Source organism: Alexandromys fortis, unplaced genomic scaffold (assembly GCF_014885135.2).
Source record: "Alexandromys fortis isolate MF-2015 unplaced genomic scaffold, M_Fortis_MF-2015_v1.1 scaffold_84, whole genome shotgun sequence".
Taxonomy (NCBI): Eukaryota; Metazoa; Chordata; class Mammalia; order Rodentia; family Cricetidae; genus Alexandromys; species Alexandromys fortis.
In genome coordinates, this window is record NW_026068017.1 from 1,294,522 (window position 1) to 1,321,241 (window position 26,720).

General features: G+C 52.5%; 1 protein-coding gene across 2 annotated transcripts; it reads left to right on the plus strand.

Moving 5' to 3' along the window:
* The first annotated feature begins 1,075 nt into the window (after positions 1 to 1,075).
* On the plus strand, positions 1,076 to 23,761 carry Smtnl2 (smoothelin like 2). 2 transcript variants are annotated; one of them, XM_050162682.1, is made up of 8 exons: positions 1,076 to 1,391; positions 10,470 to 10,557; positions 11,295 to 11,534; positions 11,683 to 11,758; positions 12,599 to 12,778; positions 13,648 to 13,765; positions 14,431 to 14,582; positions 22,626 to 23,761. In XM_050162682.1, exons 1-8 carry the CDS (start codon positions 1,341 to 1,343, stop codon positions 22,750 to 22,752), a joined length of 1,032 nt encoding a protein of 343 aa, XP_050018639.1. In that variant the 5' UTR covers positions 1,076 to 1,340; the 3' UTR covers positions 22,753 to 23,761. The 2 variants fall into 2 exon arrangements, with proteins under 2 accessions (XP_050018639.1, XP_050018638.1); XM_050162681.1 differs by lacking the exon at positions 1,076 to 1,391 and adding an exon at positions 2,554 to 3,164.
* The last annotated feature ends 2,959 nt before the right edge of the window (positions 23,762 to 26,720 follow it).

A 26,720-nucleotide genomic window follows, 5' to 3' on the forward strand; every position in this document is an offset into this window, starting at 1 on the left:
GGCTGGTGAATGCGGAGGAGTTCAGTCAGATAGGTCTGCCCTCACCTCCTGCACAGCCTGGTACAGTCCAGGAGCTGTCCAGGGGAGGGTGAGATAGGGGCTTCTAAGGAGGGCTTGAGAGGAGCCTAGGGCTGGGAGCCAAACTTTGCTTCCCCCATCTGTGTTGGAGCCAGGCTCCAGGGTGCTGTCCGTCAGGCTCAAGAGTCACTTTTCCCTCCCTCCTCCTCCCCCCTCCCCCCACCTCTTCTTCACCCCACTAACATCCCAGGTTTATCTCTAATTAGTGACTACTGATGACAGTTTGACTGCTGAGGGACAAGACTCTGGGGGGTGGGAGCGATGGTTTGAGTCCTGTACCCTCTAACCTATACGGAGCCCTAATTTCTGCCTTTGACAGAGTCCCGACTTCTGGTCCCAGAAGTCCTGCTTTGCCCTCATGCCCAACCAACTCACAGTGTCTCAGAGGGCCCAGATAACTTAGCTGAGGCTAGAGAGTATGCCTGCATCCTTGGCAGGACTCTGCATCTTTGACCTAATCTTCATGGGGTTTCCACCACAGAGACCCATCCACTTTGTCCTGGGAGATCGGAGAGAAGGCTGGACCCCTGATTATCTTCTACCCTAGGCACGCCCAGGAGGTCAGGGACTAACCTGTCCTGGTCCTTCCGAGTCATCCTTTCCTGCCTGGGTTCTGCAAAGGAAAGGTTGAACTTCTCTGACTCCAGGGCTCAGACCTGTAGGGTGGGTAGCTCCATCTGGGGCATAAGCTGTTGTAGTGGGCCCTCTCCAGGTCTCTATCAAAGATTCCACCCAGAGAAAGAATGCAGGGAGCGGTTTGGCTCACCCTGTCCAGACGGCTGCTTGGAACACACACACAGACAGGCAACATGCTCGCCTTTTGGCACTTGACTTTCCCATGAAATAATTGCTGGAAAGCTCCTTGGATTAGGTAACCCAGTGTTCCTTCCTGTCCCTGCTCGGGGGAGGGGACCAGCCCTTAGCATCTGGTAGGCTGACCCAGCTCCTAAGGGGGAGGAGGAGGCCGGTTCAGGAGGGTCTGGAGGCTCCCAGACGCCCTTGGAAGCAGAACATGATTATGGAAACAAGCTTTCCAGTTTCTTCCTGTGGACTGGCTCACTAAGCCTGTCCAGGCTTTGGGCTTCCTTCCCCAGCCCAGGCCCAGAGAAAGCTAATTAGGAAAGCCTTTTTGCACAAAGAATGAGATGTTCTCATTTCTATTTTAAATGTTTACAGCATCTATCATACTGTTATCCTAAGCAACAGTTGCCTCCAGTCTTCCTTCCTTTGGTGGTGTTTGGGGTTTGTAGGAACGGGACTCTATGGAATCAGGGATAAGAAGAGTGTTGGAGAAAAAGGTTCAAGTTTGGCACGTGAGTAGAGGTCCCTGACTGACTTCTGTGGCTTCTGTGGTGGTGGTGGTGGGGCACAGATTAGGTTTTGATCTCCTCATAGAAAGATTTTGGAAATTTGGCCCTAAGCATCTCCCTGTTTATTCTCAACCCCTCCTGGATTCTTTAACAGGGGGGCTTTGTCACCCTGAATCTTACTGGCTGCTGAGGAGCACACACGCGTGCACATGAGCACATGTACACACGCACACACACGTATGCGTGCACACATACACACACGCATGCACACACACACACAAATCCTGGAAGGATGGGAGGGCACTTCACCACCTACTTCCCTCTCCCTGAGATCTCAGAATTGGTGCAAAAAAATTGCAGGCGAAACGGAGAACCCCCAGAGCTCGGCTTCCAAGATACACATGGTGGTTAACAACCATTGGAAACTCGGGTTCTAGAGGATCCCAACACCTTCTTGTGCTTTCTGTGGGCACCAGGAACAAATGCAAACAAGCAAAACACTCATACACATAAAATAAAATAAAAATTAACACACCCACCCACACACACACCAAAAAACCAGGGGCTGGAGAGATGGCTCAGCTTTAAGAGCATTGGTTACTCTTCCAAAGGTTCAATTCCCAGGACCCACATGGCAGCTCACAACTGTCTGTAACTCCAGTTCCAGGGGATCTGACACCTTCACATCAATGCACAGAAAAATAAGTTAAAATAAAAAAAATGCTGTTAAAAATAAAAAACAAAAAGAACCTCTCACAGGTATTTGCGAACCGAATGGTAACCGGTAGGCCACTGGAGATGCATACAAAGGTGAGTCCGAGCGGTTATACCGGGAATGTGTGTCTATGTGTGTGAGCGCAGTTGCTGCTGTTCCTTGAACAGGGGGAAAGGTACCAACCAAAACAGAATCCATGTCCTGCTGATGAGAACCTAGAGGGAATGCTTAGCTCTCTTGGTTGTGGTTCTTAAAGCAACGTCCATTTGAGGGCCTTCTTCCTTTGGGTCCCAGCTCTTTCCCCGGGTCGCACACCACTCCTCTCGGGTCAGGGAGTATGTATGGAAATCCTTACTCCTCCGTGGATCTGCACCCCAGCAAAAGAGATAGTGAGCTCGCCACGGGTGCCTCTAGGGCCAGCCATCTCTCATCAGCGGGGCGAGTCCCTAGGGGCGGGGTGTCCGGGAGCGGGCTTTCCCGCCCCCTCGGCCCCGCCTCCCCACGCGGCGCCCAGTCCCGGGGCTCTCGGGGTCTGCCCCGCCCTGCTCCCGCCCCTCTGGCCGCCCTTCAGGAGCAGCCAGCCACTGCCCGCCAGTCGCCGTAAGGAGCTGCTGATCGCTGGTCCTCCCCCACGTCCAGCCGGCCGTCGGATCAGTGTGCGCCTCTCGGTCATGGAGTCGACCCCCGACGCCGAGGAGGCGCACACGGTGCGCGAGGCGCTGGGCCGCTACGAGGCGGCGCTGGAGGGTGCGGTGCGTGCGCTGCACGAGGACATGCAGGGGCTGCAGCGCGGCGTGGAGCGGCGTGTGGCCGAGGCGCTGCGCCTAGCCGGCCCCTTGGCTCGCACCGTGGCCGAGCTGCAGCGGGACAACCAGCGGCTGCAGGCGCAGCTCGAACGCTTGACGCGCCAGGTGGAGGCTCTGGGCTTGGCGACTGGTGTGTCCCCTGCACCCGGCACGCCCAGTCCCCCTCCTGCGTCCGCAGTTACAGACCGCGCGCCCCGCCTGGGCACCGCACGCTTCTCCAGCCACGCCACCTTCTCGCTGTCCGGTCGCAGCCAGGTGATCTCCCTGGGCTCAGGGCGCCGGGTGTGAGCGTACGGGAGCGTGCCTGGGGGAGTGGGACGGGGTAGGTTAGGGCAGTCCCTGGTCTACGAGTGCGTGCGCTCGCGAGCGGCCTCTGGTCTGAGAGCTATGCCTCCACCTGCCGCTGGGGTCTTGGTAACTTGGGGTTACAGCAGCTCCCCGGAGCTGGAACGAACAGGAGAAACATTGTTTTAGTCGGCCCTCTGCACCTGTCTTGCACCGCCCCCTTCTTTGGAGCCAGGTGGTATTTGCCTTGAAAGCTGCCCTCACCCCTCTGTCCCATGACCTTAAGAGTTTGGACACCAAGGTTCGGACCTTGATGGTTCACAGTCGCCTGAGCCCTCACTTGCTAGTTGGAATGATCAGCACCCCTTACCTGCCCCCTACATCGGCTCTATTCACGCGTCCGGTGTTGCTGCTTCACTGAGGCCTGACCGCTTAGGTTGTAGATTAACCCCGATTGAGTTGCCGGTGTGTGTGGGTATGCAGAATTGCAGTCTGGTCCAGGCTGCTCAGCAACTGTGTTTGGAAAACTCACATTGCTGGGGGCAGATCATTTACTGGGAACAGAGAGGTGGGAACTGGCCTTGAGCTGTGTCTAGATTTCTGGGGTCAGTGACTGGGCAGAGGCCGCCGTGAACCAGTCTTACTACTTTGGGCACGGCCTCCTGGAGTGGCAGGGCCTGATTAGAATGTTTCCATGGTGTGTACAGTGACCCTTAGGTGGGATTTTCCATCTTGACCCGGCATGTGCTTTGGGGGTGGATTTCTGGGGCCTGGGTCTCGGTCCCCTGCGCCGGTCCCCTGCCTTAGTGTATTCTCATTGGTCCTCATTGTGGGTTTTGGTCAGGAGGGGACCAGATAAGTCCTTGCCCTTGGAGGTCTCAGCCTGGGTGGAGATGGCCCCAGACTGAGCAGCGGCAATAGTGTGAGCGGAGCTGCCCTGGTCCACACTCTGGTCCTTCTGCAGTGTGTATTGAGGAGGGCCTGATGGTGGAGGCTCTGGTGTTGCTCTCCTGCTGCAAGTGGGCTCTGTGCATGTTGCCTCGGAGTGGCCAAAAGTGCTCACAAGCCAGAGCGGAGAGCCTTCAGGTGTGTAAGGGAGGCCTGAGTCCTGAGAGCCCTTGGTGTTAGGCGGAGGAGATAGGCTGTGTCGGGGCAGCGCTGGTGTCCCAGTGTTTCAGACCAAGTGTCTAGAAATCTGTCCTCAGAGTGGAATGAGTCACATGTCCCTAGAGTAAAACTGCCACTCTGAGTTCACATGTGCCTGCTACACTGCGTCGTCATTTGCTTCCGAAGTGTTAACACTCATTTGTAACTTGCAGAGGCAGCCGTTCAAGTTCTAAGAAAAATAATCCGAGTCCCATGTGAGTGTGTGTGCAAGAACACTTGTGTGTGTTTCTCCAGCTATGGCTTTTTAAAATGGGAATTTGCCTTTATCCATCAGGTCGGGCAGCGGGGGAGCTGGGTGGGGAGGAACAGGGTCCTCCTGGACCTAGTACCCTCCCTCAGGGACGCATGGAGGGCTGGAGGGTGAACAGAGATGAGTCTGTGACTTTTCCCCAGGAGGCATGAACAAGATCTTTTGTCTCAAAAGAGAGCACCCAAGACTGGCTTGCGGACCAATTAGTTTATTGGGGTTATTTACAGGAGCGTTGTGCATGGGTGACTCAAAGACAGCTGTAACATCAAAAGCCCACATTAGCATGGGTGATGACTCATGAAAGCTGTATCCACGGGGCTGGGCTGCGGCTCCACCAGAGACTCTTCTCTCCTCTTCAGTTGTTTACTGTACATACAACCTCAGGGAAGGACCTGGTGCATCTTTAACTCTCTTAGCTTCCAAGCCTCTTATGTTCAGAGACTTTCCCAAATTTTATGAGCTTTCCTCTTCCCTCTAAGAGAGACCGTCTCAGTTCTAGGAAATAAGCCTCCATAGACAACTGCGATGTTCCAAGCAGAAAGGATGAGTCTGAGTCGAGGCTGTGCGGTGTGGGTGAGCTGTCTGGGACGGGAGTCCCAGAGTAGGAGTCAGCAGGCATGAAACAGAGGCAGAGACTTGTGCTGGGGAGACTTTGGAAGAGGCTGGGGTCTGGAAGGATGCTTCAGCCTGTTGGGATTGAGGACATAGGCCCAGGAGCTGCAGAATAGTTTGATGACCCGAGAAAAGGCCCTGGGACAGCGAGCAGCAAGTATAACTGAGCATCCTGAATGGAGCATGGCCCTAGAGGCTGCACAGACCTTGGTCACCAGCTCTTTGGACCGGAGGCTACTTCCCTTTGTCTGACCCCCAGATGGACTATGACTGTCCACCCTTACAGGAGCACCCACATGGGCTCTGAGCTAGTTGGTGGTAGAGAGTACGGATTGGTCATGAACAAAGATGATAAAGAGTCCCCAAAGGGTGCTTGAAGAAGGGCTGTGTAGTTTCTTATCTTCCATGTCTGTGGCAGGGGCCTTGGTGTGAGGGTCTCATCCGGTAATTACACGCCAATGGTGGCTGCCCCTCTTGGTTTGTGGCCAGACCTTGTGGAGGCAGATATTCTGTCCTCTCGAGGAAGCAATGGGACAAGAGGCGGGTTGCACTCAGCATGGAAATGCGCTGACGGGGTTGATCAGTTCATCCACTTTTGAACACACAACCTTAATGGCCAGCATGTGACTAAGATCACCGGTGAGATGATCAAGGAAGCCTTGGAGGAGGGAGAGGACAGGGCGGTCTGGTGAAACAACCAGGGGGGGATTCTGCAGGAAGTTTGAGAGACAAGCACTTTGCTTAGAGCCGACAGGAGAGACTTCGAGACATTTGCTCTCAGCTGGGCCTCAGTTTCCCTGTGTTTAAACCAAGGTGTGAGTCAGGTGGGTGGTGGTGGCGCATGCCTTTAATCCCAGCACTCAGGAGGCAGAGGCAGACGGATCTCTGTGAGTTCGAGGCCAGCCTGGTTTACAGAGTGAGATCCAGGATTGCCGGGGATGTTACACAGAGAAGCCCTGTCTCAGAAAAAACAAAAACAAACAAAAAAGACTACATGGTATTCATGCAAAGGACCTGACTTCCATTTTCAGCACCCACACCAGGCAGCTTCACAATTGCCTGTAACTCGAGCTCCAGGGAGATCCAATGCCTCTGTCCTCTGCAGACACTGGCACCCGCCCCGCCCCATACATATAATCAAAAGTAAAATAATAAACCAAGGGGAATTGGCCTAGCCTATTGGCCCAGCGCAGTGAACCGGCTAGCTGATCTGGTTAACAAAACTGTCTGAAGAGCCATTGCTGTTGTCCATCTGAGAGGAGGGACCCAAGAAGGCTGAGGTGGATGGCTGCAACCCGAGGTCAGACGTAGGCCCAGGAGGCTGGCAGTGAATTGTTCCCTGGAGATGTCATTCTCGGCTAAGCTGGAGCCGCTGGGTCCCCATGGTCAAAGCAATACAGTCCTTCGGTAATAACTGCCAAGAGCCGGGTGTCAGAGGCCCCGTGGTGAGAGAAAGCAGACTCCCCTTATCTGCCTGCCTTTCCCAGAGCCAGTGTGATAAGGGGGCTTAATGCTTTGGGGAGACTTTGGATGGAGTCCTCAAAAGCTGTGGCGTGAGTGGAGATGGGCTGGGGCAGTAGTTTTATCCATCCTAGAGAGGGGTTCTGCCCTATATGGGTTGTGCTGAGCCCACATGTGAGTTCCTGGGTCCCCGTGGCTCTCTCTTGCAATGCTATTTCTTCCCCTCAAAAGAACTGTCAACAACTTTTCAACAAGAGGGTCCCATCTCTCGGCCCCTGAAGCCACATTTATCTCATCCCCACCTCCCCCGCCGAATTCCCAGGCCTGGGCTCCCTCACCGGGCACCTCCCCTTCCCTAAAACGGAGCTGAGACTGTGGGAGTAGGAGGCCAGCGCAACAGGACCCATCCCCAGCCTTGGGGCTCTACTGGGATTTCTGCTCTGGTGTAAGCACACAGAGGGTTCCAGCAGCAGCTACTGGGCCAGGCTGCCTTAGAGGAAGGCAGTGGCTACCTGGGGAACAGATTAGCAGCCTCAGGGTGGCCATGGGCTGGGGAGAAGAGCTTTCTTCAGCCCAGCTGGGCTCAGTCCTTTCCTTTCCGGGCTCTGCCACCTGTGAAAGTCCCACTGGGTGTTCATCTCTGGCTTTGTGCCTTTTTCTTCCTGCCATCTGGCTGAGATGCCTCCAGTGGGGCTTATCCCCTGGGATATAACACTTGTCACGAGTTACCCTCTGCAAGGCCAGGGTGCTTTGTGGACAGAGCCCTGGTTGGCAGGAAGAGACCCCTGACCTCAAATGTTAATTTGATCACTGCCTTCAGCCTCTGTGTGAGATTGAGAGCCTCTTTCTACGACACCAGGCTGGGTTCCCTCTGTGTGGTGATGGGTTTGAGGTTGTATTAGAATATCCCCTTGGCCTGAAACATAGCAGAGCCCTTTCTCAGGCCAGATGTGGTTGCACTTTGGGACTAGGGGAGTCAGAAGCAGGGGAACCTGGGAGTCCTGGCTCAGCCCTGAACCCCACCCCTTCTTTGTAGAGACACCTTAGCAAGACTCTGGCCAATCCTGAGATGGAGAAGTTTACTTCTGTCCAGTCCTCTGGGGTACCGTGGGGGGTGGGGACCAGCAGTGTACAGTGACAGGTGTCTTTGGTGGGGGGGGGTGTAGATACTCACATTCCTGGGAAAATGATTTCACCACCAATCTGTCCTTTGAGGCCCCTGTCTAGACCTGTGAAACCTGTTGGACAAGAGTGGGGTGGGTAGGGGTGGGTGGGGTGGGGGAAACAGAGACCCCAGAGCTGCAGCTTGCTTGGCCTTGGTGACTGGAGGCTGGGTTTCCAGCTGGAATGGCTGGCTCTCTTCTCACTGCTGACTTAGCACCAGGCTTCTAGGGGTGCCCCTCCCCACAAGTTCTGGAGTGCAAGAGACACCAGCTTTCCTATCCTGTGATCCTGAGGGTGGGCTTGCCTCTCCCTTCTTAGATCAGAGATTGAGGGGGGTCTCCTGTCTAAAACCTGGGGCACTTGGGTTCCGTCCTCTGTTGCCTCCCCAGGACTCTACCCTACAGATGGTTACCTCACTTTACCAGAGTCTGTTAGCCTGTGAGGGTGGCCCTGCCTGTCCAACCTGGGAAAACTGGGGTCCCCTTCCCTAGCTTCTCACGTGATCAGGACTTGCCATTGGGGGAGTATATGCAGCAGAGGGTCGTGGATCCCTCCCTCAGCTTCTCCCCAGCCTATCTTTTCCCCTGCCCTCCACACCTCTGATTCAGTTTCTGCCATCACCAGTGACCTCTCCTTGGCTAAACACAATGGGCACCTTGTCTCAGCTTGACTTTCCTTTTCTTGACCTAAGGCTCCCTTTGGAACTGCTTCCTTCCCTGGCTCTCTCAGCCCCCTACTGGATTTCTTCCCACCTCCTGGCTGTGCTCTCTCTTCTCCTGGCGGACAGCCTTCTCTGCTCCCTGACATGCAGGTGCTTTTCTGCAAGGCTCCCAGGAGTTGGTGGAGGCCATAACTGCTTCCTGATCACCCATCCTTCCTTTGTTTTACACTTGGTCTCAGATATGCTACCTGTGTATCAGGTGCCCCTTACGCCATCTTGCCCAGAATCAAAATTCTTGCCCACTCTTCTCCAATATTCCTCAGCAGACCTTATCATCCCTCAAGCCCTGAGCCTGAGCTCGGGAGAGGTTTGGTGCCCTGCCTCCCTTCACATCGGCTCACTCTGCCAGCCAAGTTCCCTTTTCTCCAAAGCATTGCCCTTGGCTTTCTCACACCTTTGTCCCTAGTTCCTTTTCAGGGACTGTGGGGTCGACATGTTATCTGTCCTCTTTAATGCCACCTTTGCTGGCTTATGAAGTGTGTTCCTAAGTCACCCCGTGGGCTCCTTGTTTAATTCCAGAGACCCAAGACAAGTAGCTTGAGCTGCAGAATCATGGGGGATCCCAGCACTGGGGCCTCTATGCCTCTCTGCTTTTGTGCCACCAATCATTCTCCTGGGAATAGCTTCTGTCATTAGTACCTAGCTCCCTGAGGACTTGCTTTGGGTACATTGCCTCAGAGAACCCTCTTTGTCCCTGGGAGGCAGACTGCCTTAGGTATCCCAAGCTGACTCAGGGCCGTCTGTGTACCTGCTTGCCCAGTACCCCACTTGGATGGGTGGGCACCTCTAACACTGGCTAGAGGAGGACCTGATTCCTCTGGAGTCAGGGACAAATTGTTGTCTGGGAAGCTTGTGGATCAGAGGAATAGAATAGCCTGGAAGGATTGGAGAGGCCCAGCTAGCTAACCACTCAAGCTACCCAGTATGGGATTTTAGCAGAATTCCAGGTTAGGGACAGCTTCTGTCCCCCTTGCTGGGCTGATTGCCCTAACCTCAGGTCCCTAGATATGCTAAGCCTGTCACACCTGGAAAGAGGTGGAGGCATTCTCCTATGGCTGCACTTTCTGGCTGCTTACCACCCCAATAACTTCCATAGGCAGTGGGTACCCTTCTCTGAACCCTGAGGGTAGTAGCATCTGTAAAATGGGACTGATGTTTGCTAGATGCCCAAATCCCAAATGCCACTTGCATAGTCTGTGCCTGCTCTGATCTAAGACCCAGAGAAGATGGGCTATGGCCCCGGGAAGCTATGACAAAACCCCAGGATTTCCTCTGACACCCTTCTCTTGGTGTTTGTTCCTGTGTCCCAGCCCTGCTGTAGCCCTGGGAGGCTGGAGGGTGTGTAGAGCCAACTAGATCTGCACACTCTGTATGTCTGGGGAACTCGTGTGTTTCTGTGCCTGGCAGAAAAGCCGCAGGGAGCCTTATTTGGCTCCTTGTCCATCTTTGGCCCCAAAGGACCTTGCACCTTACCATATCTGCTTCTTCCATGTGGATAGTCATAGCTGGGGGTACAAAGGCCTGTGTCTCCCACTAATCATCTGGGGGTGTGTGTGTGCGTGCGCATGCGCGCGTGCATGCGCACGCATGTGTGCTCACGCACATGTATGCCTAACACACTGCTTCTGAACTTGCAGCCTTTATCCTCAGCCTTCTTGAGCTCTGAGATGAGCCTCTCAGGTTGCGGAAGTTTCTGGAACTAGATGGATTCATCTTTTTCCTCTGAACAATTGCTCACTATTGTACCTTCTGGAAGGATCCTTTCTTCCCCAAATGAAGGAGGTTTTCACCACCGAGCCAGAAGGGGTTTGGGGAAGTACCTTTAGGGTGGGCAATTGATGGGGCTTTGGGGTGGGCAGCTGGCTCCCTCTGATGGGTAGTGGTGTTGGTGCCTCCACAGAGCGTGGAACAGGATGAAGCTGGTGATCTCGAGGTGAGACGAACTTCGAACTCATGCATCATGGAGAACGGACACCAGCTGGGTGCAGGTCAGCTGGGTGCGGGTCAGCTGGGTGCGGGTCAGCTGGGTGCGGGTCAGCTGGGTGCGGGTCAGCTGGGTGCGGGTCAGCTGGGTGCAGGTAGGACCCCACGGCAGAAGGGAGGTGGCTGGCTAGGTTTGCAGTTCAGGCGTCTGTGCCCGTCATCTCTTGCTTCTGGGGGCAGGTGCTTGAGACTGAACCTCACCCGGCAGAGAGATTGCAAGGGAAACTTTTAAAATAAAGAGAGCTAGGCACAGTGGCACACACCTCTAATCCAAGCACTCAGGAGGCAGAGGCAGGCGGATCTCTGTGAGCCTGAAGCCAGCCTGGTCTACAGAGTGAGTTCCTGGACAGGCGGGGCTACCTAGTGAGACCCTGTCTCAGAAAACAAAACAAAAAGTAAATAAAATATACAGGAAACGGGAGTTCAAGGGAGCGAGCTTCCCTATTTCTGGAAGAAAGCAAGCAGAGGCTGAGAAGTCGTCAGTTCTTAGAAGTGGGTGGACCGACAGGCAATTTAGATTTACTGAGCTGGCATCTGGGGAAGTTGAGGAGATTCAGGTCTGAGTGGCTCTGTAAGACTTACATGGTAACGGAGGTGAGCGAGGCTGGAGGAGTAGGAGGCTTCCTGAAGGAGCTGGGAGGAAGAATCAGAGAGCCAAAAACCCTCCTGGCCTGAAAGTGGGGGAATCTGAGGCTCCTGTGGCCGCCATAGCTGACTTATCTTGTTTGGTCACGTGTTACAGGTTCAGCCAATGGATCCTCGGAGGTCCAAACCTCCTCAGCCCCGGAGCCCCCTAGGCCACGTCCTGTGAGCCTCTCCTTGAGGCTGCCCCACCAGCCGGTCACAGCTGTCACCCGAGTCTCTGAGAAATTCTCTGGGGAGACCTCAGCTTCAGCTCTGTCACCCACATCTGCCGCCATTCAGGGTGCCTTCAGCCCCAGCCCTAGTGAGGCCATCAGCCCCTGGACTCCTAGTCCCACTGGTATGAAGGGAGAGTGGTTTGGGGACCAAATCCCACCGCAGGGTGGGTGAGAGAGGACAGTGCCCGAGTGGGGGTTGGCAGGATACTCAGGTCAGACACCAGTCCACCTCTGCCACCACATTCCCTGTTTCTTTCTTTGGCCCTGTAGAGAAAAATTCCTCTTTCATGCAGTCCTTGTCTGGCTCTGGGTATGGAGCGGTGACAGCAGGCAATCACAAGGACAGGTGAGTGTGTGGCTGCCCCAGCTGTTCTGCTCTGCCTCTCTGGGCTGTCTGGGCTCACTTTGCAGAACTAGAGCAGTGGGCTGGCAGGTGGGGTTGCAGCTGGAGGGAGGTGACCAAGGAGGTTAGTAGGCATAGGCTCAGTTGCAGATCGGTCAGCTTCTCTGGTCTGCAAAGCAAATCCATTAAAAAGTTTCAGGCGCGCGAGTGTATGTGTGGTGGGGTCTCAGCTTCTCGGGAGGTGGGAAGGATGACATTTGACTTTCTGTTCTCCATTCTGGCTGGGGGCTCTGAATGAGTTACTTTCTGCCATAGGAAGAGCAGGGTCTTCCTTTGGGGTAAGCCTAACTTCAGTTGACTCACTGGATGTGAGAATGGGGGCAGGGTAGCAAGCAAGATGGATTATTTTTTTTTAAATAATAAAAGGAGAATTGAGACTTCCTGGCAGATTGTTCCAGGGTGAGAACAAAGAGGGTCCTATCTAAATGTGGAGGAGGAGGGGGCCTGGCTCTGACTCTGAGTATACCCCTTGCCCTCCCCAGGCATTGACACCAAGGGGTAGCTCTTGTGGCTTGAGAGGGGCCCACTCTACCTCCCTAGTTGGGCTTGCTGGCCAGGTATGCCACCAATTGCTGCTCAGTTCAGAAAACCTGCAAAACCAGTTAGGACTTGAGCAGGTGGGACCCACTCCCCCTACTGCCCCTCCGAGGTCTAGGGGTCTGTCATAGGTATAGGCTGTCTGCCTCACTGATGGACACTCAGTATATGCGTTCCACCTGGGGCCCAGCGGAGGGCCTAGTGAGGGCCAGTTCTGTGTTCCTGACTTCATGATTCTCTCCGCAGCCCTCCACTGGTGACCCCACCACAGTCACCCCCATCCTCGCAGCCTCCAGCGATGACTCAGGCCCCTCGCCAGGGAGAGCGTCGCAGGGAATTGGTGAGGTCGCAGACACTGCCTCGTACCTCAGGGGCACAGGCTCGGAAGGCGTTGTTTGAGAAGTGGGAGCAGGATACAGCAAGCAAGTATGGATACTCACTCCCAAACTAGCTTGATGCGCTTTCAGAGTGGGCCCAGCCACAGCCGTGGTCACGCAGGCATGGCCTAGCGAGTCTTGCTGGGCTCTGGCTATTTCCTGGTGGGGTGTTCTGAGATCAGGTTTCTAAGGCAGAACTCAAGGTCAGGGCTATTTTATAGAGGTGACTGAGGTTGTAGGGAGAAGAGGGCTGTGGGCTTGGGACCAGGCCAGGCTAGGGAGAGATGCTCCCCTCCATTTGCAGACAGACCCGTCTTCTGGTCCCTCTGTGTTCCTAGGCCATCCTTGCCCTTGAATTGTTGCTTTTTCATTTTCTGGGCATGATCTGGGAGCCTGACAGGGGAGGCCTAGCTGCAGGGCTGGCTTTGCTTAAGGACTGAGGAAATGACACCATGGGACCCAGGCCCTCGCCAGTTGCTCCTTACTAGAGATGAGGTCCTTAGACCACATCTTTGCACGTTTATTCAGTGCTCTTGTCAGTATTGATGCCCACTGAGTGCAGGCCACTGCCTGTGCTTCTGTGATGCTGTTCAGCCCTAGTGAAGAATCCGATGCATCCTGCCTTTGGGTACTACGGAAGCCTAGAAGGAAGGCAGGATGGAAAGGATGGAAAGGGTGTTCAGGAAGAGGGTGGTGGTTCCAGGCCATTCAAATGTCTCAGGATTACCCAGGGATCCCTGCTTCATGTGGGACTCTTCACAGGGGACCTAGAAAGCTGGGTGTGGCTAGGAGGCTGCATGGCTGGTGTGCGGCACTGGGCTGTGGACACAGCTGTAGCATGTGGATTGAGTACTGACCAGAAGGTATAGGAATGTCCTCTCTGTTGGCTCCCACAGCAGGCTTGCCCTCTCTCCACAGGGGCAAAGGTGAGACCAGGGCCAAACTAAAGCGGTCACAGAGTTTCGGTGTGGCCAGTGCCAGCAGCATCAAGCAGATCCTGCTAGAGTGGTGCCGTAGCAAGACCGTGGGCTACCAGGTGAGTGGGCCAAGGCAAGCCGGGCATCTCGCCTGCTCTCGCTGGCGGGGTACGATCCTGCCAGGCTGGGGAGGGATGAGAGCCGGAGAACTCATGCCTTCTGTGTTGAGATAGGAGCGGCAGGGCTGCGTCCCCGGCACCAGGCCACCCGCATGGCTAGCTTATGACCAAAATAATTACACGGAAACTGTATTCTATTAAACACTGCCTGGCCCGGCTAGTTCCAGCTTCTTATTGGCTAGCTCTTACATATTGTTCTAACCCATTTCTAATATTCTGTGTAGCCCACGAGCTGGCTTACCAGGGAGGATCTTAACCTGCGTCTGTCTGGAGTGGGAGAATCATGGCGACTCCTTGACTAAGCTTCTTTCTCCCAGAATTCTGTTCTGTGTACTCCACCCACCTAAGGATTGGCCTATCAAGGGGCCTAGGCAGTTTCTTTATTAGTAAGAAATCACTCCCACATCACTTCTGAGTGGTACCCAAGCCACCCACAACACATGCTTAGGAATTCTGCCTGAGCAGACGGGTGTAGCGCACTTCAAGGGTGAATGCAGCAGCAACCGTTTGTTGCTCAGTGGGCTGAGGCTGGAGAATCTGCTCAGAGTTGAATGGGGTTGTCAGGAGTGGGGCTCCCTGCTGACCTCCACTCTCCCTGCTTGCAGCATGTGGACCTGCAGAACTTCTCCTCCAGCTGGAGCGATGGCATGGCCTTTTGTGCCCTCGTGCACTCATTCTTTCCCGATGCCTTTGACTATAATGCACTGAGCCCCACCCAGCGGCAGAAGAACTTTGAACTGGCTTTCACCATGGCTGAGTAAGTATGGCCGGTCCCGCTGGCTATTGGTCCCAGCCCAGACCCTGAGCACAAATTCTGCCCTGGGTAAGGTCAGGACACACAGGACAGCACTTTACAGTGAACTGAGGGACCTTGAGGCCATCCAGTCTGTCTGTCTCTTATCTTAATGGGAAGATAGGTTGGTGAAGGATGTGCCCAGGCTCACACATTACTTGGTGCTGGAGCTGTTTCTGCTGTTCCCAGCTTCTTGCTTGGGTGTTTAACCTCTGCTGTACAGTGTGGAAAACCAGCCACAGAAAGAGCTTGAGGGGCAGTGGGGCCGGGCACTGTGTGCATCCTCTCAGGCTGGTGTTGGGAAGGTCCTCAGCAGGGAACTGGGATTGCCTGGTATATTTTAAAAGTAGATTGTTTCCCTAAATACTGTCATAGCGCAGACTGTGAGATTACCTCTTGTTTTTTTGGTTGTTGTAACAGAACAACATTAGAAGCTAGGTGAGGGTTATTTTGGTGCCCGGCTGTAGGCTGGACATTCACGATCATGGTGCTGGGGTCTGCTTGGCTTCTGTGAAGGTTTCATGTTGCTTCAGCTCCTGATGGAAAAGCCAAAAGCCAGGTGTCACCTGTGCCAGACAGGAGGGGACAAAGGGCACATGGCACTTTGTAACAACCTCTTCTTGAGATAACTAACCCACTTGTGAGAACCACATTAATCCATGCATAAGGGTGGATTCCTGACGATTTAATGACTCTGAAGAGCCCCACCACCTTTCAACACCATCATAGCGGGGATCAGGCCTCAACATGTGTTTGGGTGGGGGCAAGCCATATTCAAACCATGACACTTGTCTTATATGTCCCACTCATAGGAGAGGACCCGGGGGAAGGCAGTGCAATTCTGGAATCAGGATGTGCTTGGAAAACCCGTTTGGGATCTGGTTTTTGGCTAAGAGCAACAACCCTCAGCTCATGAGAGTTGTCAGGACCCTGTGGGACACAGGCGTGTATTCCAGCTGGGCAGGGCGTGTATTCCAGGTGGGCAGGGTGTGTATTAGTTACTTTTTTATTGCAACGACAAAACATCTGATAAAGGCATCCAAGGAAAGAAGGTTTGAAAGGAATTTTTTTTTCTTTTTTCAAAATGTATTTATTTATTTATTTATTGGTTCGCAGTTTGAGGGAGGCAAGGCAACAGGGGTGTGAGGCAGCTGGTCACGTGACCACAGGCGGGAAGGAAGGAGAGGGAGAGAGGGAGAGAGAGAGAGAGGGATATTCTGGTGCTCCATGCATTTGCTGCGTTTTACTTGGTCTGGGGACCTCCAGCCCGTAAGGCCGAGCCACCCACATTCAGGATGGATCCTCTCTTCTCGGTTATACCTCTGTGGAAACCTTCTCGCGGACACACCCAGAGGTGTGCTGCCGTGGGGACTCTAAATCCAGTCGAATTAACAACAGAGAACAGTCATGGGGTGTGCTTATTCTAAAGACTCTGAGGGTGGGGGCAGGAATAGGAGACCGGGGGGGGGGGGCAGGTGCGGTGGGGCAGCGCCCTCTCCAAAGCCACGTTATCTCTCAGCACCGTTCCCTTAAGGACTGTTGTGCCTCAGCACAGTTTGGGGTGAGTTCGGGTGAACACCAACCATACTCAAACCCTGCTATCTGCCTTCCGTGTAGTACTCTGGGGGTTAGTTGGGAGAGAGCGCTATAAACCCTGGGCCCGCTGTTGCTGGATGTTGAGACTGCCTGAGACCATCTAAGCTGTGGACGTGAGGATGCATCCAGCTCGCCGTGACCTTGCTGTGAGGGGCCTGCTCAGAGAAACTCTGTCCGTGCCCCAGGGCATCATCGCAGGCTCCTGAGATCACGGACAGTAATCCTGAGGGCTCCCTGTCGCTTTCTGAAGAGTGGAGAGAAGGAAGGGCAGCTTCACAGTTACTGTTCATTATGCCTTTGTGCCTCATGTTGCGGCCTCCGAGGGACCACGTTTGTCCTGGTTGAGCCCTCGGGTTCCCCATCTTCATTCTCAAGTAATGGGGTTGAAGGAGGCTCCGGCTCAGGTTTTCCTTGCTATCTTCACTCTGTTTCCAGCCCAAGCACCTAGTCCTGGTCTTCCAAACTAGGACCTGAGCCTGGACAGGAAAGGAGGGGATGGAGACAAAGGGCCTAATAACCCATGCTTGGTATTGGAAGCTTGCCTGGAGCCACAGCCCCTGTCCCTCTCTACGGTAGAAATGCTCACTATAGGGGCAGAATGGTTGCCATGGCTTGGAGCTCCTCAACCTGAGGCTTGGGGTAGGGACCCATGCCTGCTGTGTTGATTTGGATTCTAGGTTCCTTTGGGGTCAGAGGAACGCCTTGTGTACTTTCAAAGCCTTCCCTTTCTTGGCTGCTTGGGATTAGCTGTCATCCTAATAGCAGAAACAGCTTGGGCGAGTGTGTTATGCAACTGGATCCAGACGATGGTGGACTCAAGCCAAGTGTCGCGGCATGATGCTGGGAGGGGTGGTTCATAGGAAGAGGCCCAGCTGCTTGAAACTCAGGAATGGCGGCTGTCAAAAATCAGACGAGAATGTATGGGATCAGGGCTCCTCATAGGTAACCCAAAACTCAACCTTGGTCAGAGAGGTCAGGCTTGACTCACAGAATTCTTGAAGCCTAGAAGGCTAAGCAATGCCAGCATGTCCTGGCCACCATTGGCCACCTGTATCCAAGGACCCAGATGGCTTGTGGTAGGGAGATGGACAGTCTTGAGCAATGTGGTGGTGCCCCTGTGCCCCAGGTTCTAAGGAACACAGCTTCCCTGGGCGGTTAGGCAGAGTGTCTCCAGGACTTGTTTTCCCAGCAGGAGGTTTGTGAGCACAGGCTCCAGACTCCACACAGATGTTTCTTCTATTCTCAACTTGGGGGGAGGATGGTGGCTGGGCCAGGCTTTGGCTCCCTTCTCTCCCCAAGCAAACAGCAGGATAGGACCTTGGCCCTGCCTCCCTGTGGCCTGAGTCTGCTCCCATTTGGGGAGGGGATCAGGGTGTGATGGGACCTCTGAGGTGAATTCTGGGTTTAGTTTTGTTTTTTGTTTTTGCTGACTGTAAAGAGCGGGGAGAGCTATCAGAGGCAGGTTTGTGTGGGGAGCTTACTCAAAGCCTGGGAAGGGACCTCCCCTTATGAGTCATCTGTGAGATTATTTCTCAGGTATAAGGGAGAGAGTCTGTGGAGGTGGGCTTGCTCCTCAGGGCCTCCTGGGAAGGCAGCTGCTTGAATCCCTAGTTTCCTGGACAGTAGCTAACTGGAAAAGCTGCATGGGACACCTGCCTGAGATTATTGGAGCCAACGTCAGCACCTTGGGTTAGCCAGCAACATCTCAGTGAATACATGGTACCCTTGAAAGTCATCAGGAGCCTCTAATGCGGAGGATGGCTCAAAAAGACTGTTTCAGGAGCAGGCAGCTGAGAGGAGCCTGGTGTCCAACCAAAGCATGACCTTTAGAAGAGAAAGGACTGGACTGGGTGTAGTGGTGGATGCCATCAGGAGGCAGAGGCAGGTGGATCTCTGTGAGTTCAATGCCAGCCTGGTCTACAGAGCAGGTTCCAGGACAGCTAGGCCCTGTCTCAATGCCCCCCTTGTCCCCTCAAAAGAGAAAAGACCTGTTCGTGTTCTCAGACTATTCATCTAGGAAAGGAGGTGCTTCCAGAACTTACGAGCAAGTATCTTTAGGGCACAAAATGCTGCTCGCCCCTCCCCTCCATAGTTTCTGGGCCCAGCGGTTCCTTGAATCCTAATCTGTGTGAGTGATTCCTTGCAGACAGCAACAGCATCCCTTGCCTGACAGGTGTTCAGGGCTTGGAACAGGGGCAGACCAGCTCCTTTTATGGAAGGGGCAAAGCAGGGCGGGAGGCTGACCCTTCTGCACCTTTCCTTCCCACCCCTGCCCGTAGCGCAGGAAGCCGCAGCACTCCCAGCCCAGGGCTTCCCACTTGCCCTGCGTGGAATGCGCCCACTCTCCGGTTACACCCAGCAGAAGGGGCTTGAGCGCTATTTGTAGTGCCCATGTGTCTCCGTCTAAAACAAGACGAGAGGCAGCAGTCCCACCTCTGGTCTGCATTTAGGACAGTCTCAAAAATTACCCCTAGCCCCTCCTCCGTGGCCTGGGGTAGCTGAAGATACAATAAAGAGTAAAAGAAACCCTGCAAGGTGCATCTTAGTAAGCCAGTGTCATCCTTGCTTCAGGTGACTTCAAACGTCACCTGAGCTCTGTGGACTTTTCCATGTAGTCTGGATTATTTAAAATAAGCACGGGCCATTTTAACAAAAGCACATTTAAGAAATGTAAAGGCCAATTGGGGCCTCTATGACTTTGAGACTTGTATCTTTTGATGAAAAAAGTCAGCAGTAACTGTCACTGTCTTGTATTCCGTCTCCTGAGAGATAGGTGGCTGGCTGCCACACACTCAAGCAAGTGTCCTGTGCTTTCCTATTTGGCAGTTGGAGGAGTATTGTTGCCATTGTAGCTGGCACCACAGTGTCCCTGAAGGAGCATGTTCTATCAGCAGGGGCAAGTTGGAGTGAAAGGAAAGTGTCCCTAAGGGTCAGCTGTGGGCCAGACCATGGCATCAAAGACAAGGTGTTGGGCCTGGAAGCTGGAGGATTTGGAGTTCCTCAGAGAGGGAAGAGAGGGAAGGGCAGAGGTGGGTTAGGGGAGAAAGTGCTGAGAGTTGGTGGCTACATGTTGCATGCTGAGAATCTCTTTCTTAGAAACTGCATCTGCCCGCATCAGCTCAACTTAGAAACAGCCATGGGATGGGGTGGGGACTGGGTCTCTGCCTGCCTGCAGGGAAGACCAGCATCTTGTCCGTACCTTGCCATCAGGGCAGTAGAGGGGTGACACCAGGGTGAGGCCTTCCCTTCCATATTTGTGGCTACCCTTATTTGGAAGACTTGCTTCCTGGGCAGGGCATGGGGGTGTTGTCTGGAGCGTGTTCGAAGCCTCTAGAAGAAGGAGGGGTTTGTTTGGTGTCTTTTGCACAGGTCAGAAACATCTGGAACAAGCCAGCAATTCTGAGTAACCATGAAGTGGGCCGGAGAGGCGTCAGAAGACACTCGAGTTTCCTCCGTGCCCTGGGAGGGACAATTAAGGAAACAAATTTCAGATTAGGGAAAGACACAGGTGCCAAAGTTCTATTCGAACACGTGAAGGACTTTCTTGTGGTGGGGAAGGAAGTTAGCCGAAGACAATCTTGTGGGAATAAGAGATAAAATGTACAAGGAAGCGAAGGAGCGTTTGTGCCTTAGGGACGAGTTCCTGGTGACCACAGCCTCCTGCAGAGGGGTCAGAACAGACCTGGACCTGGGGGAGGGGGAACACATGGAAGGAGAACCTTCATGGGGACAAGGTGATGTGTGAGTTCTATTCCAAAGCGGAGGTCCTTCTAGGACTGTCGCCACTTACAATGAGAGACCATCAAAGTGACCATAGAAGCTACCACTGACAGGGATGATCCTGTAGACGCATGTGGGGCTGGTTTGAATTCACCTGGGGGTTTCTGAGTAGCAGGCTTTAGAGAGAGAGTATGTGGGAATCTGGGGTTCCACTGGCAATGTGGGGGTGGGGTGCCAGATGACAAGTAATAGCACTGGAAGATGAACTCAGGTCCCCAGCCTCTGAAGAACTCAAGAAGTTTCAGTTCTTGGCCACGAAGCACCCTTGCATGCCTCCATCTCTGACACCAAGCCCAGCCTTTGTCTGTTTTGGGGAGAAAGGGTGCCAAGCTCACTTGTCACCTCCATGTAACCTCTGGGTTCCCATACAGGTCACCCTCTGCAGACCCAGGGGGAGGCGAGAGGCAGGGAATGGGATCCGGAACAGATGTCTCCATTTCGCCTTGACATTTGGTCTCTGGCCAGCTTCCTAGAGCAGAGCTCAGCCGTGCTAATGTTACAGTCTTTGTCTGGGTGGCACGCAACTCAGGGAGCCAGCCTGTAAAAGTGTTACATGAATTGTGTTGAGCTGGCTACAAGTTCTGGGATGGGTCTGAGGATCCCTGATCTGCCTGCTGGGGTCTCCCATCTGGCTGGGCTCAGGGGAACAAGGTACATAAACCTTCCAACCAGCCTACTGGAGTTGGGTGAGCAGAGGTGGATCCTGACTGACTGCCCAGGAAATGAACATGGACGGGTGGAAGGAATGTCGGCGCTGGCATCTGAGCTGGCAGTTTATAGTTCACAACCAGACCTCTTTTTCCCATTATCTGTTCTGCAGAGAGGAGAGAGAGAAGGGGGGGAGGTATACACATGAATGTATGCTTGTGTGTGCCCATGTATGTGCATGCTGATGCCCGAGGTAGATGATGGTGTTTTTCTCCTTAGAGACTTGAGACGGGGTCTCTCGCTGAACTGGCAGCTCACTGTTTCAGCTAGGCTGGTTAGCCAATGAACTCCTAAGATCTGCCTGGCTTTGCTCCTGCAGTGCTGGGATTAAAGGCATGGGCAGCCGTGCTCAGCTTTTTATGTGGGTGCTAGGGATTTGAACTCAGGGCTTCATGCTTTCATAGAAAAGACTGCTGCCCACAGAGCCATCTATCTCCCCAGGAGCTATTCTTGTGGTACTTTGACACTTTTTTTTTCTTTAAGATATGTACTTAAGATTTATTTTTCTTTATGTGTATGTATGTGTCTGTGTGTACATGTTCATATGTACGCAAGTTGCCCAAAGATGACGGAAGGGCATTAGTTCTTCAGTGTTTTTGATATAAGGTGTGTGGAACCCTTGAATGCAGAGTCTGTGGTTACAGAGGATCAACAGCATTATGTGTTTGCTGAGTCCTGGTTAAAAATCACCTTCCTTACTGTGGTGCATGTGTGTGTGTGTGTGTGTGCACGCATGTGTGTAGGCCAAAGGACAATTTAGGTGTCATTCCTCAGGTGCCTGGAGCTCATCAAGCAGGCTGGGCTGGCCAGTGCGCCCCAGGGATTTGTTTGTCTCTAACTGCCTCTCTCCCCATCCCCCTCCCCCTGTGCTGGGATTACAAGTATGCACCACCATGCCTGTTTTTTTGTTTTTTGTGTTTTGTTTTGTTTTGTTTTTTTTAAAAAACACATGGGTTTTGGGAATTTCATCAGGTCCTTGTGTTTGCAAGGCAAGCACCGAAGGAGCTATCTCTCCAGCCCCGTGAGTCATATCTGTGTTGTTTTGTTTTTAAGATAGAGTCTCATTGTGTAACTCTGGATGGCCTAGAACTCACTGTGTTGACCAGGCTGACCTCATACTTAGAGATCCATTTGTGTCGGCCTTCCAAGTGCTAGGATTAAAGTTGTGGGCCACAATGCCCGACTGGATCAAGTTTGGTTTTTTTTTTTATTAATTTTAAAAATTATGTATAGATGTGTTTGTCTATATGTCTGCATGTGGTTATGTGTCCGATACCTGGAGTTACAGATGGGTTTTGAGTCATTTGATGTGGGCACTGGGAACTGAGCTCAGGTCCTCTGGAAGAGCAAGTGTTCTTAACCCCTGAGCCGTCTCTCCATCCCCTGGGTCCTTTTTTTTTTTTTTTTAAGTTTAAAAGACTACTTCAGAGCTGGGCATGAAGGCACACGATCATAATCCCCTCATTTAGGAGGTTGAGACAGGAGGATCATGAGTTTAGGGCTAGGCTGGGCTACACAGCAAGCTCCCATCCCCCAAAACCCCAAAACTAACTAATTAACTAACCAACCAACTAAATAAACAAATACATAAATGCATACTGTTTGAGGAAGCCTATGGGTGAATTTATCATTTATCTTTAATTTTACATCTGCTTTCCCGTTCTTGCTGACTTGCCATGTGGTGTGCATGTAATAGCTCTACTTCCGTGTGACGTACATAGGGGGTTTGTGGCTGTGGGGGTCTGGGAGTGAGGCAAGAGCTCAGCAGCTCCCAAGGCTCTCGGGAGCGTTCCCATTCTCTTTTGGTGTGTACTCGAACACCACAGGCTCCTGGCGAATTCTGTTTGGGGACAGTGACAGTAGCCCAGTGTGGGGGCTGGTTGTTCTCTGGGACCGTGTCCTGATGGGGCCTTTGTGTTTCAGGAACCTGGCCAACTGTGAGCGCCTCATCGAAGTGGAGGACATGATGGTGATGGGCCGCAAGCCGGACCCCATGTGCGTCTTCACCTACGTGCAGTCTCTCTACAACCATCTGCGTCGCTTTGAGTGACGCTGGCAGCCTGGAGAGGCCAGGAAGAAACGACCGTGGGGTCACTCATGGTCCCCAAGGCAGCATAACCTCCAGGGGGCCTCTGTGGTGTGAGCTGCTATTGGTTCTATGGTGTGTGACCACTCGCCCCTCACACTCAGTTCCTCATTAAAAGCATTGATGAGGCTAAACTGAGCCCCACAGCCTCCTCACAGCCAAGGGCTCAAAGGAAAAACTCCAGTCAGAGAAATTGGTGCTAAGCAATGACCTTCCTGCAGGGAGCGCTAATGTTTCCCTCTGGTGAATTTGATTCATTGGCTTGACAGGGTTCTACTGATTATCAAGTTTTCTTCTTACTATTTTCTTCTTCTTCTTTTTTTTTTAATATCAAAATACCCGGAGTTTTTTACTTCCTCATACTGTTTTGGGATCCTTTTTCCCTTCCCTCTGGGCCACTGCTAGGAACCAGACTCAAGTTTTTGGGAAGAAACAATTTAATCGCACCCAAGTCCTGGGTGGCAGATAACCGTTATATCACCTCTCAACTGTGGCAAGGTGGCAGGGTTCCTACCTAGGTCCAGAGGGGCTCCTGGCATCCCAGGAGAACCCACAAGTGTTCAGTTAAGAGAAGGTTACCTGGACAGTACCAGGGGAAGGCTAGGATCCTTCGAGCTGAGAGTTCCCATTCGCTCCAGGTATTTATAAGATGGATTTCATCTACCACTAGCCTGTTTGTACATAAAAGATGTGTCAAACTTCACTTGAGTTTGTTATTTCTGTTTGGGAGATGGGGACGAGGCTTGGGCAATAAGAGACTGCATACATAGATTTAAACAAAGATCTACTGAAACCATACCTTAATTGTTGATGTATTTAAAACCTGTTGCCTGGGAGGCTGAAAAATGTCATCTGCTGTCTACTACTGCGCTTGTCCCTCAGCCCTCTCTGTGTTTCTGAAGAATTGTGAACAGGCAGTTTACCCCTGCAGATCTGTCCCTTAGATATTGGCAAATATATTATGAAAAAAGTGGCCCAGGGTTGATGGTTTTGAGTGATCATTGGTTTTTGTGTGTTTCTTTTGTTTCATTTTTTACATGCAAAGGGCCAGCAGGGTGTGTGTGTGTGTGTGTGTGTGTGTGTGTGTGTGTGTGTAGAACCCAGGTCCTTGACTGTGCAGGCAAGCTCTCACCCCTGAGCCCCACCTCTCATCTTACCCCAGGGGTGGTCCCTTTCATGCAAGCCCATCGAGGAGTGCTGGTTTCATTTCACAGATGTTTGGCAGTGGAATTTAAATTAAAAAAAAAAAAACCAAAACCATTAGATTCCACAAAGCTGCAGCCCTTAGCTTATTCTCCCCCAAGATTGAAGATTCATTTTGTAATTGAGTTGGATTTTAGCCACCGACTGTTAAAACCTCCCTTGAAGGACCTAATACAGCCCTTCATTTCATGCAGCCCCCTCTAAGTGTTAGTGCGCTTTTGTGGGTGGGGTCACCCCTGTGTCCCAGGTGCTGGGTATTTAGGACTCTATGGCAGAACTTGTGGCTGACTTGAATAGTATTTCCAGTGGATCTGTTTGCTCAGGCTGCAGCCCTGAGCCATCTTTTGGGTTTTCCCACAGTGGGAACCATTCCCTTCCTGGCTCTCAGCATTCACAGGTTTGGAGAGCCCTATTCTTAGCAGGGACACATACTGGGGCTTAGGGTTTCAGGCTTAAATCCAGAGAGGGCACACTAGGGCTCTATAAACAGCGTGACTATATGTCACTGAGTACTCACGCATGGCAGACCAAGCTCTCCTGAGTGACAGACACGGCCTTGTGCCTCTGCACAAAAAATGCAGCAGGCCTTACTGGGACAAGGGACTGCTTCTCAGGACTGGTGTCGCTGTGTCCCACCTTCAGAATATTACAGACTAGATTTATTTAGGGTTGGTTTCATGATTGATCTTGTTTGCAGAGTGTGTGTGTATGTGTGTGCGTCTGTGTGTTTCTGTGTGTGTAGGGTTGTAAACTAATGTTTTGGGCCAGGCATGGTGGTACACACTTGTAATCCCAGCATTCAGGAGATGTAGAAAGGGGATTCCGGGTTTCATTCCAGCTTGGGCTACATAGTAAGACCATGTCTTAGAGAAGGGGAGGGGGATTTTAAAGTTGATTACATCTAAGACAAAGCAGGCAGCTTCAAGGCATGGAGGGAATGGAAAAAGTCCTCTCAACCTTGAGACATTCTGAGATTTCTGTTTTTTAAAGATGTTTTTCTATATTGTGTGTTGAGTATATTCCTCCTTCTCCTCCCTTCACCCCCAGCCCATCGATTCCCTAGGCGGTTTCACTTGTACTTCATTTAATATATACATGCACAGTTTTATGTAACTATCTAAAGTCCAGTGTGACCGCACATGAGAGAAAACACGACGCCTAAGACGGACATCTTCAGTTGGGATGACATGCTCCGTGGAGACGGACTCCTGGCTGCCAACTCCTGTGGTGACAAACGCGGGGCTTCTCTGCATCCTTTTCCTTTCCCAGGCGATTTCCTGGAGCTGTTCACGAGAGTCATGTGTTTTTTCCAGATAGAGCCCCTCACCTGGATTTCGTTAAAGCTTATTAAATCTGATCAAATAGTCTTACGCGTTTCCCTGGCGGGACCATTTCTCCAGAGCCAAGACGGGGTTTCACTTTTCTGTCAGCTGCTGGTGTTTTTCCATTGCCAGTGGGAGCCTGTAAGAGCTTTCTGGATATGATATAGCGTGCTCTGGTCAGAGGAGACCATGCAGGCCAGGTGTGTGGGGGAAGAGTTTGTAAAAGCCAATGAGTTTCGCAAATGTGTTCGATGATGAAAAGTTCTCAGCTTTCCCCTTGGCAGCGGTCAGACTCTAACCGAGGGAGACGGGCGTGAGAGAACACTTTATTTCTGCCATGAAGATCTGCTGGTGTGTCTGCAAAGCAGCTTGATAGGAGGGCAGAAATGCTGACTTGGGCAGGTCTGTTCAGGGTGGTGCATCTGCGGATGGTGTAGAACCCACTGTCGGCTTTCTCCAGTTGGTGACAATCTGGCTTCGTCCTGGTGACATCATACCCATTTGGGCTGCCCCTTGATTCCCACTTTCCCCTTCCCAGCTACATACTCTCATATCGTGGAGATCGGCGTCTGCCCAGTGATGGATGTCTCTGATGTGGTCATGTCTGATCTTTCTTGCTTTTAATGTTAGGTTTGGACTTGCCTTTGTAGCCTTTTATTGCTTATCTCTTGCTGTTTGGACACCAAATGGCTCTTGACCTTTTTTGAAAAAGCATGCTAAAAATCCTAAAGCCTGCCTTCTCCCTGGAAAGCTCCAGTTGGGAATGAGCATCTGGGAAGAAAGAACCCAAGAGCGCTCCTATCTGCATTCTCCAGGGCGTCTGAGGCGAGGTCCAAGCAGATACAGTGGGGACTACTGGGGCCAGTGCTATGGGGCACAGCACCGAGACACGTCAGACTGTCCCTGCCTTGGTGTCCATGCTGGAATCTTGGACATGCCTTGTCACCTGGGCATCTTAGTCCTGCTCCCAAGGCAGTTCTAGTCCATCCCCCCCAAGGTGACCTAGCTTTGCACTACCTCATAGGTAGAGGTGAAATCTGTAGTTCTTGCAAACCCCAGAGTTTTGTACATTTTTCTCTCTGATTTTTTTTAAAAATTACATCCGTGTGCGTGTGCGTGTGCGTGTGTGTGTGTGTGTGTGTGTGTGTTTGAGGGGTTGGGGTGGGGGCCAGAGGACCACCATGGAGTTCTCGTCTTCCACCATGTGGGTCCCAGGGATCAAACTCAGGCTTGGCAGCAAGCACCTTTGCCCACTGAGTTGTCTTGCTGCCCACCTAAGCTTGTGCCTCTCTTACATCAAGACTTTTATAACTCATTCTTGGTGTGGACTTTGGGGACTTTGTTAAAGTGTGAGTTGAACATTTCCTCTTTCATCCCATCACCTTACCTAAAACCTGGCTGCTTCAA

What these genes read in the sequence shown, in the direction of transcription:
- Smtnl2 (XM_050162681.1), top strand. Translation starts at nt 2,775, where the DNA reads ATGGAGTCGACCCCCGACGCCGAGGAGGCGCACACGGTGCGCGAGGCG. An exon ending in GCAGGCAATCACAAGGACAG is followed by an intron (nt 11,759 to 12,598) that starts GTGAGTGTGTGG and finishes TTCTCTCCGCAG; the next exon opens with CCCTCCACTGGTGACCCCAC. An exon ending in GCAAGACCGTGGGCTACCAG is followed by an intron (nt 13,766 to 14,430) that starts GTGAGTGGGCCA and finishes CCCTGCTTGCAG; the next exon opens with CATGTGGACCTGCAGAACTT.